General features: G+C 45.7%; 2 protein-coding genes across 5 annotated transcripts in view; both read right to left on the reverse strand.

The window, feature by feature from the left end:
* Window positions 1–1,762, reverse strand: part of Dtd1 (D-aminoacyl-tRNA deacylase 1) — a 92,209-nt gene extending 90,447 nt beyond the window's left edge. For 2 of the 4 annotated variants that reach the window (XM_063248635.1, XM_063248634.1), the window contains exon 1: window positions 1,603–1,762. In XM_063248635.1, coding sequence (XP_063104705.1) covers window positions 1,603–1,645 — 43 coding nt within the window. In that variant the 5' untranslated portion in view covers window positions 1,646–1,762. The remainder of the gene's footprint in view (window positions 1–1,602) is intronic. The other 2 variants (XM_003476492.5, XM_063248636.1) reach the window with 2 other exon arrangements.
* An 8,880-nt stretch (window positions 1,763–10,642) lies between these two features.
* Smim26 (small integral membrane protein 26) lies at window positions 10,643–12,209 on the reverse strand. The gene is made up of 2 exons (XM_023560075.2): window positions 11,954–12,209; window positions 10,643–11,109 (listed from the first exon to the last, which is right to left on the reverse strand). The coding sequence occupies exons 1-2, from the start codon at window positions 12,192–12,194 to the stop codon at window positions 10,931–10,933; spliced, it is 420 nt and encodes a 139-aa protein (XP_023415843.1). The 5' UTR covers window positions 12,195–12,209; the 3' UTR covers window positions 10,643–10,930.
* Window positions 12,210–15,212: the final 3,003 nt, after the last annotated feature.

A 15,212-nucleotide genomic window follows, 5' to 3' on the forward strand; every position in this document is an offset into this window, starting at 1 on the left:
GGCGTGGGCCAGTGTTAAAACTTAGAGATGGGACGTAGGAGTTGCTGTGTTATTTGGTCCATGTAAACAAATGAGCATGTCTGAAAAACTTCTCTAACATAGCTTTAAAATTAGATTAGGGGACCAGGGATTTAGACCAGTGGCATAAGCGCCTGCCTGACAAGCTTGAGGTCATGAGTTCTATCCCCATCACCAAAATAAAGTAAGATTAGCATCAGGCTGGGGCTGTAGCTCCCTAGTAGAGCACTTGCCTAGCACCTCACTCAAGGCCCTGGTTTTAATCTCAAGCACCACAAAAAATAAAATAAAAATTATATTAACACAGTAGCTATGCTAAGGGATTAAATGTGTCAGACCAAATTCACAAAGTAAATCTGCCAGATAAAAATATATGATTACAGATACACTGTCTTTACCATAAAATAAGTGCTAGTTTAAATTGCCTAAAATAAAATGTCAACCAAATGATGCCACCTTTCAGTGTATCCAGGCATGTATTTTAAGAACCAGAAAATCTCTTCCACTGCAATGCAACTAAAAAACCTGGATAACTCCAGTGTCCCTCCCATACTGAAATTTCAGAGTTCCCTAACCCACATTATCCTTTTTAATACACAGATTGTTTAGTTTTAATTAAAAGCATACAATCTGGCCAGGCATGGTAGCACATGCCTGTAATCCCAGCACACGGGAGGCTTCAAACCCAACCTAGGCCACATTGTGAATTCAAGGCCAGCCTCAACTACATAGTGAGACCTTGTCTCCAAAAAATAAAACAAAACACAACCTTTAAAATATATTGTTTCAAAACTATTTCCAAAAGCAAAGTTACCCGAACAGCTTCAAATCATTAGGCAGGGCTGAAAAGTAGGTCTAACTGTATGGTTTTTGTTGGTTCATTAGGGAGTTTGGGTTTTTTAATACTTATGTATACATACATACACATGTACACTTTGTTTTGAGGAAGGGTCCCCCTCTATTGCTTAGGTTGGCCTTGAACTCAAGGATTCAAAACTGATCCTTTTGCCTCAGGCACCAGAATAGCTGGGACACTGATCCGGAAACAATGTAATTCTGACAATAAAAATGAAAAAGACTAAAAGCTAATGTGGTTCAGGCTGGCTTTGTCATTTAAACGCTCTGTTCAGCACCTATAGGGCCTATCAGCTCCGGTGTCCTACGATAACTACATCAGCTACAACAGGCTCTGGCCCTTGATGCAGGTAGCAACCAGACCAAGGGGCTCACGGGGTGACTAGGGCTGGATGGGCCAGAGATGTCCCCTCTGCTGGCTCTGGAGGACCACTGGCTGCAGGCTCCCTGGCGAGGGTCCCTGCGTAGACACAGATGGCCAGGTTCGGCTGGGCTCGCATCTGCGCGTTTTACGCATGGGAAACGGGGCTCCGCGAAGCCCAGACCGCCGGGGAGACGCAGAGGGGCGGGAGGAGGCCGCCCCGGAAACAATCTCCGCGCGTAAGTGTCACCGAGCGCGACGGGCGGCGGCGCGGCACGAATCGGTGCCGAGGAGGAGGCGGCCAGCACGTGTGCAGGCCTAGCCGGGCTGCGGTCAGTGCACCGAGGAGGCGCGGGGCCCCGACTGACCTGTGACGCTGGCCCGGGTGACGCGCTGCACCACGGCCTTCATGGCGGCGGCGGGACGGCGACTGGCGACGCGGGGCTCAAGGCCGGCGCCCTCTGCGGGGGACACTAGGAAGCGCGCGCGAGGCCTGGGCCGCCCGGACGCCGAAGCCCCGCCCCCGCCCGCCACGCCCGCGGTCCGATTGGCCTCGCTTTGGCCACGCCCTCCAACAGCCTGGAGTTGTCACGCCCCTGAGCCTCGGCCCCGCCTACACTCCACAAGGGGCCGCCCCCGCCTAACCTCAGGGCAGCCTAGATGCCTCACTCTGCCTCGACTTACAGTTATCTGAACGCTGGTGTCTCCCTCTGTGTCCCCAGGCCTAACAGCCGTCATCGCTAAACCCCCACTGAACTATTCCTGTGTTTCCACCTCCTGCTACTTACTCTCCCCCCAGGTCCTGCCAAATTGTTCTCCTTACCTTTCTCAGCGGCTAGGCAGAGGCGAAAGATCAGGGCAGATCTGATGAGGTGGAACCTCATCTATTATAGCACCCTACGAGGCTGAGGCAGAAGGACCGCAAGTCTGAGCCCAGCCGGGGCAATTTAGTGACATACTGAGACCCTGTCTCAAAAATCAAAGCAAAAAAAGAAAAAAGAAAGAAAGAAAAGAGACTGGGGATGGAGCTCAGTGCAAAGGCCCAGGGTTTAGTCCCTAGTAGTGCATGAATAAGTGGATAAATAAATATGTGCTTCTAAAATAGCCACTTAAATATATAACTCTTCATTTGACTTGGCCATGTCATGACGTGATAGTAAACAGTTGCATGATTCTCGAATTCTAATTCCCTCTTTATATGACTAGGGTGGTTAGGAAATCTGAATGAAAACAGACCACAAAAAACCACATAGAAGGCTGCAGAGGGCTGCACGATCTTCACCTTAACAAATTGCTACCGTTGATGAAAACAGTTTCAGCAGAGGTCCAGAGTGTGCTGGAGGCAAAGATTTCTTTCTTTTTTTTTTTTTTTTAAATTTTATTTAAGGAGGAAAAAAAAGCAGAGAAAGGGTACAAGTTATACAGATTTACAGAAAAAAATAAACAGTAGGAAATCACTAGTTAATGGATTACATATTGTCATCTTAGAAATAATTGTTCAAGTCACAAAATTAAAGCTTGTAAAGTGGACATTCCAACAGTGAGACTGCAAACAGTTCTGTTCAATGATCCAACAAAACTCAGTGATATCATTATCTATCTTATACACTTAAATATACATGCAGTTATATCGTTTAGAGCACTTTCTTTTCCTCTCTTTTGTACAACAACAATTACACATTTTGGGTTTTGTTGCTCCCACAGTTCTTATTACTTTTTTGGAAGGGAGTAGAACCAAATGTGACATAATAGAACAGAGTCAATCAAATCAAAAGGGTGGACATAATAGATAATGTAAAAGCATAATACAAGGTGATCAACAATGGTTACCATAATGCCTCCCGCTATCTCTAATAGAATTGCCTATATCATCAGTTATAATAAAATTGAACAATTACAAAGTCATGGCCAGCAAAAAAAAAAGAAAAAAGAAAAAAAGAAAAGAAAAGAAAATTGAACAAAACAGTAAAGAACAAAACCGACAAAACCAAAACATTGGAGACATTATAGGTCTTCAAAAGTAGATAATAGTCAACGAGAATGGGCGTCATAATGAATCTCACTATCTTCACAGCTGTTGCCTAAACTTTCGAACCTGGTACTATCAAACAAAACAGAATAGGGGGACATCAGTCAAAAACAAGATGGTGAGAGCCATACAGGGCTTTAAATCAAGATAATGGAAAGTCAAAGTGGGTTACTATAATATATCCTGCTACTTTTTATTTATTTTTCCCTTAATTAAAAGGATAAAAATAAAAAAGTAATTAATGAAGTGGAGATTGAGATAAAAGAGGGCATAACAGCAAAACAGCACAGATCAAGACATAACCATTTAAGCAGAATAGTGTTTCACCACAAGATAATCCTGACATAAAAGTAGTTACCATATTGGAGGCGAAGATTTCAAAGGGAAGATTTTGAGAGGAAGCAGAGAGCTCCAGCTCTGCGTCTCCACCATATATAGCACAGTACCAAAATAGAAAAGAGAAGAAGTCCATTATCAGGACAATAATTATAAATAACCCCTTCAATACTGACAGTTCACTGGAATGACTAACAAACTCAGCACTATTGCTAAAATTGAGTTTCGGTACAAAGGATGTAAGAGGGGTGACTCCCTAACAGAGCAGCTGCGCCCACTCCCTGGGGAATCAGGTCTCAGCTCCTTCTTGGCACACTGAGCATCACCAAGCAGGAAAGCAGGGCCTCCGTGGGCAGCGTATGGCTGGAACTCTTGGTGCTGCTGGTGCAAATTGTCCCAGGGAAGTTGTTCCGGTGTTTGGCATCTTGAACAAAGAATTAAGCAGTGCACTCAGAAAGCACAGCAAAAGTAAGATGTACCAAGGGCAAAAGTGCACTCCACAGAGTGAGGGCAGGTAGGGGAAGAGGCAGCCCTGAGTCTTGAAGGTCCTGTACCTTGGGGATGGCAGGAGTTGTGACCAGTGGAGCACCTGACTCATCCCGCTGTGGGGCAAAGGAGGTTTTGACCATATGAGGTTTCTAGAGGAAGCATCAGGATGATCACAGCCCACTGGGCGGTCAAAACTGCAATGCCAAGGAGACACAGGCCAAGGTTGTAACTGGCTTTTATGTATGCCTTGGACCTTTGGAGTCAGGGTGACCTTTCCCATTGGCCTTCTAATGGGTTGTTGTGGCTGTCCTCTCTGTCTGGCTTCTCTATTCTTGCAGCTTGCCGCTGTTTACTGGCCCTTGCTTCCCTGCCTCAGTAGTGTTAGCTTGACTGAACTGCTGGCCACTTGGTTGACCTCAGTGTTCAGTGCTGTCCCTCTCACTTCCGGCAGGTCAGGGCAGCTGCGAACTCCAACACCCTGACCACATGATCAGTCTTTCCCATGATCACCTCCCATCTGGACTGCCCTACTCGTGAACTCAGATGTGACAGGCAGCTCACTACTGTCACAGTGTTCACTGTGCAGTTCCAAGAGCTGCCCGTGCAGGAAACCGGAACAGCAGCCAGTCACACCTACGCAGCAGGGGTAGGAATCCAGCGGTCCCCTGAAGAAGTGAGCTGCTGTCCTCCCCAACCTTGCCAGCATTCCATCCTCCTTTGGAGGCTCAGGAAATTAACTTTGATTCAATATCATTACAGAATCCAGCAGCTCTCAAAGTGTCCTTTTTTAGGGACTGCTTTAGAGGCTTGGCAGTATTCAACTATTTTCCGTTTTGTTTTTTTTAGTTTTGAGACATTGTCTTGCTTCTTACTATGTATAGTTCAGGATGGCCTTGAACTCACTATGTTGCCCAGGTGGGCCTTAAATTTGTGGCAGTTCTCCTGCCTTAGCCTCTGAAATGTTGGAATTATAGAAGTACACCGCTACACCCAGGTATTCATTCTTTTTTTTTTTTTTTTTTGTCTTTTTCCTTTTTATCGGTACCGGGGATCGAACTCACGACTGCCTGTTTGCAAGGCAGGCACTTATGCCGCTGAGCTAAATCCCCAGCCCCCTAGGTATTCATTCTTATGTTTTCAGGAGTACATCATGGAGTTTTTCAGGGACTTTACAGCATGAACCTTATTGCTCTACTGTTAATATGCTAGGAATTTATTGTGGTTGTTATTAGAAATGGTACTTGGGGCCAGGTATGATGTTGCACATCTGTAATCCCGGCACTCAGGAGGCAGAAGCAGGAGGATCACTATGAGTTTGTGTGACAGCAAAGAGTCACATATACGTGGCCACAGAAATTTGAAATTCAGTCCTTACAGAGAAGAGCCACACAATGATTTAAAAGATGAAAGTAAGTTTATTATAAAAATACAGCAGACGAACATAGTCAATAATGTATTACAACAAAGGAGGGGACAACACCAAAGATGAAGGAGAATCCTCTGGGGAAGTTTTTTGTTTGTGGTTTTTGGTTTTTTTTTTTTTTTAGACACAGTTTTGCTATGGCTTTAGGCTGGCCTTGAATTCACTTTGTAGCTCGGGCTGGCCTCAAACTCCGCAGATCCTCCTGCCTCTGCCTTTCAAGTGCTGGGATTACAGGAATGCGCCTCCACATCCAGCTAGCAAAGGATCTTGTATCAGACCGGGCCTTTGGCAGGTGAGAGAGACAACAATGTGCCACACCCAGTTTCTCAGTCTCTTAAATGCTGCATTCAGACAAAAGTGACTTGGTGCCATCAGGCTGCATGGCTGGAAGGACCGTGCCTAGGCTTGGCAGACGCAGAATAATCAATCTTTCCCATGTTAACAGTTATCTCCGGACACGCCCTTTCCAGGTAGCCAGCACCCATGCAGGAAGGCACTTGGCCAAGGGCACTTGGGTGAACTCATTCCAGTTGACCCTCATCACTTTAACCCTTTCTCTGATGGTTTGAGACTGGTCTAGGCCACATAGTGAGACCCTGTCTCAAAAAAGAAAAAAAAGGTTGCTGGTAGGCAACAGTTATGCGGCATAACTAATAACTGGCAGTCCTGGTACTCCAAGGACGAGGACTCTTTCTATTTTTATTTTGAGATGGGGTCTTGTTAAATTCCCCAGACTGGCCTTGAACTTTCAATCCTCCTGCCTTATCCTCCCAAGTACGGTAGCTGGCAGTACAGGCATGAAAAACTGAATGAGTGTTGTCTTATTTTTAATTGACCAGTAATAATTGTATATATTTATATATGAGTTATATAATTTATATATGAGTTACATGATGCTTCACAACAAGTATCTATTGGGGGAAGGTTCAAACCAAGCTAACTGACATGCCTATCGCCTGACATATTTCTTTGTGGTGAGAACATTTAAAATCCTGTTTCAGAGCTGAGATTTTGGTGGTAGAGTACTTGCCTAGCCTGCATGAGGTTCTGTGTTGGATTCCCAGCACTGCAAGTATTATTATTGTTGTTATTATTATTTAAAACTCCTCTTTAAGCTCTTGGAATATAATAAAGTATTATTAACTGGTCCACGCACTGTGCAACCGAACCCAGTACCTGCCCCCATCTGTATTCTGACCAGATCTTCCTGTGTCCTCTGCTGACTGCATTCTCCCTTCTCCCAGAGCTGAGGTGCTTCCAGCAAGGAAACACTCTGAGATGCTTCAGAATAGATAGCCAGCTGTGCACAGTGGCTCCCTAGGAGCCCCAGTCACTCTGGTGGCAGAGGCAGGAGGGTTACTAGAGTCTAGGCGTTAAAGGTCAGCTTAGGCAAGGTAGCAAGAGCCCCATATCAAAAACACAAAACCTTTTTTATTTTTGTTTTTGTTTTGGTACTGGGGATTGAACTCATCACCTAGTACTTGCCAGGCAGATGCTTGTGCTGCTGAGCTAAATCCCTGGCCCCTATAAAACGTTTTTTAAAAATACGTTTTACGCATAAATGCAAACTTCAACTGTGACAGTGGCAGAAGGCAGACCAAGGTGCTCCCCAGAGCACTACTGAGCTACTTACTAGTAGAGGTCAGGAGATGGAGTGGGCATCACAATGTGCACAGGCTGGGGTGTGAGGAGCCAAAGGGGGCAGCTCATGAGGAGCTGAGTTGTTCCCCCGGAAATGGACAGTGCACAGGGGCTGGAAGCCACAGGTAGGGTGAGCTGCAGTGGCCATGGACACGGAGGACACTTGACTCTGCCGAAGCAGTAGCCCATGTCCACCCTCACTTCCTTCGGGAGACTGAGCTCTCTGCTCTGGCGCCCCTGGGTGCGCTGGCCAGAGCAGAAATGGGACTGAAAATGGAAAATCCTGATTTGAAACAAGTGCCCAAGTTCCTCCCACATCCAGCCTCCAGCAGCCCGGATGCAGGGACCCCAGCTGAGGCAGGAAGCTGGAGGGAGGCGCCTTCGCTGGGGGCTGACCTGCCAACGCCGATGTTTGTCATGGTAGTCACCTCCCTACCATCCTGTCAACCTCCTTCCTATCCTTGACATCTTCCTATATTTGACCTCAAATTTTCACATCTCTACCTTGAGTGTCAGAAAGTTTCTTATTCTGGGCTCCTTTGAGGAAAGAGCCAGGCCTGAGTTGGCCCAGTATCTGCAGAAGCACAGAGATGCAGAGGTGACTGATGACAGCAAGCCGCTTGGGTCTTCCGGGACTCCCTGCTGGCAAGACACCAAGAAAGAGGGTGGGCAGTGTTTGCACATCCCTGCCACATCTGGCAGCCCTGCACTGTACATTGGGAGAGCCACTGCTGCTGTGTTGTCCTCTGCCAGGCCCTCTATGTCCCAGGTACTCTCCAGTGTCCCTACCCAGATTCCTTTCAGCACAAAGCTGCTCAAGCTCTTAGGGCCACACTGGAAGCCAGATGCTACATCTTCCTGCGACAGAGAACACTGGTGGTCCTAACCCACCCAGCTGTGCACTGCAGGTTTCAGATTGATGCTGAAAGCGAGGGGGGACACAGCACAGACACCTCCACCTCCACACAGGACAGGGCAAACAACAGAGAGGAACTTGCAACAGTGCAAGAAGCAGCAAAAGTAAGTAGAATTCTTCCAGCCATGCAGAAATAGGTGCGCCAACATACAGAATGACTGACAACAAGGAAGAGCCCTTGAAACTTACAAATGATAGCAGTGTTAAGAATGTAAGGGCCAGGGTGAGGGTTACTGGCAGGGCCCTTGCTTAGGATGCACAAGGCTTGTGGGTTTAATTCCAACCGCCACACACACACACATACACAATTAAAAAGTGGGTTACAGAAGATATAATGTATATCTTTAATGCCCATCCCCCACTAGAACGTAACACTTCAAGGCACAGCCCACACTCAAAGCAGTAACTGGCAACAGTAAGGGCTCAGTACAGGTTCGCCTGCTCAAAAGACACCACTTTAAATGTAAAAATTATTTGGGTGTCTACAAATAAATGAAGAAATTAATGAATGAATAAATGGAAGGAAGACACTTGAATAGCAGGCACAGGCGGGGCGCTGATCTCTCTTTTGCAAGCAGAAAGTAAAGCTCTCAGGTATAAGATGCCACCCCCACACCAAGAAGAAAGCACTGCACACCCAAGGTGGAGAGTGGAGGCTATGAAAGTTCTGGCCAAGTAGGGAAGTGCACTGGTACTATAGCTTTAGCACTCAGAGGCTGAGGCAGGAAGATCGTGAGTCTGAGGCCACCCTGAGCTACATAGTGAGACTCTGCCTCAAAAAGAAGAAAAAAAAATCCATATTTATTTAAATAACTTTTAACTTCCATATCTTCTTATATTGTTTAGTTACTTTTCTATACCTGTCTTTCTTTCTTAAATCCAGTATGCTGTATCAACACTTAGGTTTTGACACTGCTTTTTTGTGGTTTTTGCTTTGTGAGACAGGGTCTTGCTATATGGTGCAGGCTGGCCTTGAACTCATGGCAATTCTGCCTTCGTCACTGGAGTACAGGGCATGGTGGCACATTGCCTGTAAACCAGCACTCAAGAGGCTGAGCAAGGACGACTGTAAGTTCAAATCCTGCCTGGGCAATTTAGCAAGACTCTGTCCAAAAATTTTAAAAAAAAAAAAAAAATGCTGTGAGGATAGCTCAGTATGAAAGCCCTGAGTTCAATCCCCAGTACTGCTACTACTGATTTTATACAACTAAGCAACATATTTGTGTTAAAACCTATTATTACACAGGAGCCAACAATTTTTTAAGTTTGTAAGGCAGAAAAGTTGCAGTAAGCTAATTTGCTACTGAAGCAAAGTAGTCTGGTGAGTTCAGCACAGCCTCAGGAGCATTCTGCAGCCTCCCTTCGCTTAGTGACAGCCAGAAAACCTTCCCGAGCAGGAAGCCCCATCTACATCACACGCCCGCCCTGGGGCAACTGCGTGCTGTTTTGCTGTGCTTTGTATGGGTCCACACATAGGGACCACTGCCTTCCAACGTAGCAGCAGTGCAGGTCCCCACTGGGCATTGGAGGTGCCCCTGGGGTTCCCGAGTGTGTGCTGTGACATTCATACCATGAAGTTACCTGGCAGCATGCTTTGAGGGATGTGCCCCTCATTAAGTGACTTGTGATGGTGTGTGATACTGAAGTGACAGGGCATGCAGATTAGTGAAGCGAGAGGAAGAGGAAGAAGTCTGGAGTGATGGATGTTCTCTATGAGAACACTGGAAAGGCAGCTTCTGAGCCCTGCAGGGCCTTGCACTTCAGTAGGGGGCAAGGGAAGCCAGGTAGGTTGGATGCACCCCGCCAAGTCCCAGGGAAGGCAAAGCCGAGGGTCACTATAGGCATCATGAACCTGCAGGGTAGTTCATGGTGCTGGGCAATGTCAGGGGCAAGCAGTCCCACAGTGCATCTTAGGTGTGATCTCCGAATGGCTCTCACTACCTGCCATCCTCTCAGCCCTGGCCTTTTCTTGACTGAAAAATCCCTATCTGACACCACCCCATTTTCCCACTGCCTGGCTCCTCTCATCTCCCGTCACTGCTGTGCTGTTTCCTGCTCATCTGTTGTGACGCCAACCAAAGCAATGCCACTGACCCTGGTCGGCTTGCCTCTCAGTCCTTCAGGCAGCTGAGGTCTCTACTGCTGCTAGCATTTGGGGCTCTGTGACTTACACTTTTTTTTTTTTGGAGACAAGCTTTTTCTATACAGTTTTGGATGTTCTTGAACTCACTATGTAGGTCTGGCTGGCCTCAAACTCACAAAGATCCTCCCACCTCAAGCCTCCAGAGCATAGGGATTACAGGAGTGAGCCACCTCACCTGGCTGCTAACTCCAAAGGGACCACAGCGGATTTAACATAAGCATCAAAGAAAGTTACTTACAACTGGTTTCAAAAAACTGAGCTTTGAGCTAGGGATTTAGCTCAGTAACACTGTGCCTACCTGGCAAGCACAAGATCATGAGTTTGATTTCTGGTACCAACAAAAAACAAAAACAACTGAGCTTATGGAACCTCACTGTGAAATTTCACACCAACCTTTCCCCATACTGAGAGGAATCCCTTGAATCACGTAGTTTCTATCAAAGTAAGATTTATTGCACATTTAACAGTAAAATTAAATATATACTTTCACAAACAAAAATGGAAAGCAAGGCTGGGCATGGTGGCTCACGCCTGTAATCCCAGCACTAAGGAGGCTGAAATGGGAGGATCATTGTGAGTTAGAGTCCAGCCTGGGCTACAAAGTGAGCTCAAGGCCAGCCTGAACTGCATAGTGCGATCCCATGGGGGGGGGGGGATCAAGGCATCTATCATATATAAATGCTGAACCGAAGTCCTTATTTGCAGAATTGAGCAGCCGATCATGGTTTAGAACCAGAATCACCAGTCCATTTTTTCACAGTATTGTGGATCCGTTCTGTAAGTGGTACATAATCTTCTATATACACGACAGACCTCTCCACGTAAAATCCTTTCAGGGGCTCAAGTACGATGCCACTTTCATCTCTTGGGAGATCCTTTTGCTCCACTTCACGACTTACTAAAAGAAAAGGAACGACTGAATTAAGAGATCGGTCATTCAAGTCTCAGAAATAAAGTAAAAATTTTAGCATCAGATGCCTGTTACCATTTTTTTTTTTTTTTTTTTTTTTGGTCTTTTTCGTTTTTATCGGTATCAGGGATCAAACTCACGACTGCCTGCTTGCAAGGCAGGCGCTTATACCGCTGAACTAAATCCCCCGCCCCCATTTTTATTTAAAAAAAGAAAAAGAAAAAGAAAAACATGGAAACACTACAGACATGTTTCCAAATATTTAACAATGCACACTAATATTCAGGCCACTGATAATACTCGTGATTTCTTCAACACAGGTTTTACATAACAGTTTTACTGAAATATATTTTACAATTAACTCACTTTAAAAGATGGAATTCAGTAGCTCTGTGTGTTTATAACGTACAACCGGCACCACAACTGCCTTTCGAACATTTCCATCCACTTAAGGCAGCTGTAAGTTCAACAGTCCCCGCCGATCTCCCACCCCTCAACCCGGCTCGCTCGGGACTTCCAGCGCCAACGTGCAGGCTGCGAAGCCCCTTCCGCCTACGAGCTGGGAGACTCCACACTCATCGGCCGCTTCCTCACGCCAGCTCCAGTTCTGAGAATGTGCACGGCCATATTCAATTAAAAAAGGTTTAATTGACCGTATTTAAAGGGCATCTGCTGGCATCTTTTTACAGACTGCATCACAAGATGCGGCACGCCACTGCCAGCCAAATCTGCAGAAGAGACCCAGGGTCAAACAGAGCCAAGAGGTCGCCTGTACGACCCCTGTGTACGCGGCGGAGGGCAAAGGTTCCGGAGTCTCGCCAGACAGCCCTACCTAAAGGCTCTTCCTTATTCTTCCCGTAAAAGTAAAACATGGTGCCAAACACAGTCCAGGCACCAAGTCCGTAGACCAAAGACATCCGCCGGTACCAGGCCAGGGCCTGCCAGGGCTGCATGGCTCCCCGCCGCGAAGGTCCAAACTGTTCGCCGCAGGGCGGAGGCGGGACTTCAGGCCACCGTGCGGCGATATCCGCCACTACCACCAATGGGAAGCTGGCGTCGCGGCCGCGATGCATGCTAGGTCATGTGGTCCGGTAGCGGCTCCTGGCTCCAGTTCTGAGGCGTGGAGCCTGGGATCAGTGCAGTGAATGCTGGAGGCGGAGCAGAGCGGGAGACGCTGCACGCCATTGATGGGGAGTAGTTGACAGTTTTTCTGAGCAGGAACTTCTCACTTGCAAAATTGCAGTGCCTGCCTTACGTAGGCCAGAAGGCATTTGAAAAGGTAATTCCTTTACCTCTAACAACCTACAGGTTTATGAGGATGCTACTCGCGGCTCCCTGCGACTCATCTTTCCGGTTTCCGTGTTTGGAACTCTGGTGAGCTTCGGGTTCTTAAAGTCAAAGCTAATGGCTCCTCTGACCTCTGGGTCTCATTCAACAGCCTCCGCTGGAGCCTCCCCTGCCTTACCACGCAGTCGTCCCCCCCCCCCCGTACCCCGTTCATTTTCTTCTGTTCACTTTATGTTAATCATGGCAACTGTGTCCACATCGCAAAAACGAAAACAATCTTGCTCTCTGCGTACCCTCGGCTTTTCTCTTATTCATGTGTTTCTTAAAGCACAATCCCTCCCGCGCTCCTTGAGACGTAGCAGCCCTCACTTTCCCCCATATTCACACTTCATTTCTAAAGAGCGTTTGACGTTGACACCCACTCTCCTCCTGCCACTTCCAAAGCATTTTCTTTAGTAACTTTCAGGGCTCCTTTCCACTGACTATCCTTTAAAAACGTGATCTCCCTACATAAATTACACCTCCAAAAATTAAAGGGATCACTGGCTTACATGTGAAGCTAAAACTATAAACCTAGAAGAAAGCATACGAGAAAATGTCATCTTGGGACAAGCAAAGATCTTTTAAAATACAAAAAAGCATGAACGACAAAGCAAATACCAGTAAAATTTCAAACTTAACTTTAAACTTTTCAAAATTAAGGCTTTTGCTTTTTGAAAGTCACAGGTGACAAAATGAAAGGCCAAACAGGCTGAAAATTTCAAAATGCGTGTATCTGACAAAGGACTTGTATCTAGATATGTGAGGGACTCTTAGGCTTATCAACAGACAATCCAACTAAAAACCCAACACACATTTGATTACAATGAAGGAAAACATACAACTGGCCAATAAACACAGGAACCTTTTAACTAAAGGAATGCAAATAAAAATGTTAGACATGGGCAGACCTGGAGATAAGGATCTGGGAGTACTTTTTCATGCGTGAATGCACACCCCCCAATCTTGCAGCCCAACAAGGTAACATCCTCTGCTATGCTGATAAGGTCAAAGGTGCTTTGAAGTCAAGACCATGGGTGAGAGGTTGGAAAGACCTCAAAGTTTCAAAACACACTAAACTAAACAGCAAACATCTACCAAGGGAGTAAACAGAGACAGGTCAACACAGCCCTGTCTTCTTTAGAGAACAGTGAGCCCAATTAATCACATAGGGATCCTGAGACCTCGGTCAGTGCTGCTGCCCTCTTGGTGCCTGGCTACCTTCTTGTTTGAGATACACTATGTGCATTTTCTTTTTGCAATAAGCCCTATCTATATTCTACCCAATGGCTTCATGTTCTTATCTGCAATCCTTCAACCAAAAAAAAAAAAAAAAAAAAAAAACCAAAAAGACGGAGGTACACTGCTAGTCCCTTTACATAGCCTTTACATAGCTAAGGCCTTTACATAGCTAAAATTAGACTGGAGAATACCAAAAAGCTAAGGATTTGATCTACCTGTAGCTCTTAACTCACGGAAACATGGACACTACAGCCTCTTAGCAAAGCTGGCAGTTACATAGTTACACACTCATCATATGAATCAGCCACTCCATTCCTACTTCCCTGGAAGTGGAAACCCTATGTCTGCTCAAGTACAGGTGCAGGGCTGTTCGGTTTTGTTCATAGTAGCAAAAAATGGAAAACACTCAAATGTCCACCAGCTAGTGAATGGGTAAATGAAATGTCTCTTTGCAATAAAAAGGAACTGACACATAATAACATGGGTGGTAACAGATGGATTGTGCTAAATGAAACCAGCCAAACAGAAAGCAGGAATAAAATTCTAGAGGATGGGATTTCCCATCTCTGGGGCCCCTGTCTGTTCTGCTTCTTGCAATAAATCTTGTTTTTCCTTGAAGGGGGGAAAGAATCTAGAGAACTTTCATTTTCTACAGAGTACTCATCTTCTAATAGATCATTTACTTCTTTTAACTGCTAGTCTTCCCCAACTTGAACCTCAGCTCCACAGGGGCAGGAATGTGTCATGGGCCATATTTCCAGTGCCTAAAGGCCTACTCTATGTGCAGCAAATACTCAATAGTTAACTGTTGAATGAATGAAATCATGGCCCCAGAGTGCTGACAGAATTATTTTGGACACAGAATTTTAGACACAGAAAAGTTGCCAATTATGAAAACATAATGGACTTGCATATATGCTTAGATTCAAAGTGCTTTGCATGTGCTCTTCAAAGGAAAAGTCATTAGAGACAGCAAAATGTCTTACACAATAAAAAAAAGGGTGACCCTACTGCAAGATTTCACACAAAAGAAATCCCTAGGCAACAGCTGTGCAGCAGGCCTAGAAAAACAGTTGGCTCATTAAAAGGGGGCACCAGAAGCCTTTAGAGAAAAAGCAACTTCAATAGGATAGGAAGGTGGCATCTCTTAATAAGGGAAAGGCAAAATAATTCTTTAAAATGTAACAAAAGAACTGGGTAAGCAATGTATACCTGTAACTCCAGCTACTTAGAAGGCTGAGGCAGAACTCCAAGTTCAAGGGCAACTTAGCGAGACCCTGTCTCCAAAGGGGTGGGGGTGTAGCTCAGTAGTATAGCAACCTAGGCTCCCTACCCTGGGAGAAAAAAACAAAAACAGAAAAAAACAAAAAACAACAACAACAAAAAAAACAACTAAAAACAAGAAACTGGAAAAAATAACAGCAAATCTAAGAAACTGTAAACCAAACAGGAAGCCAGCCAATATGCAGCATGACAATATATAAGAAAAAGAAGATTTTGATTTTGTTATGTGGAATGTTCTC

This window comes from Cavia porcellus, unplaced genomic scaffold, assembly GCF_034190915.1.
Source record: "Cavia porcellus strain 051 isolate PalLab524CR breed Dunkin Hartley unplaced genomic scaffold, mCavPor4.1 scaffold_5, whole genome shotgun sequence".
In the NCBI taxonomy this organism is placed as follows: Eukaryota; Metazoa; Chordata; class Mammalia; order Rodentia; family Caviidae; genus Cavia; species Cavia porcellus.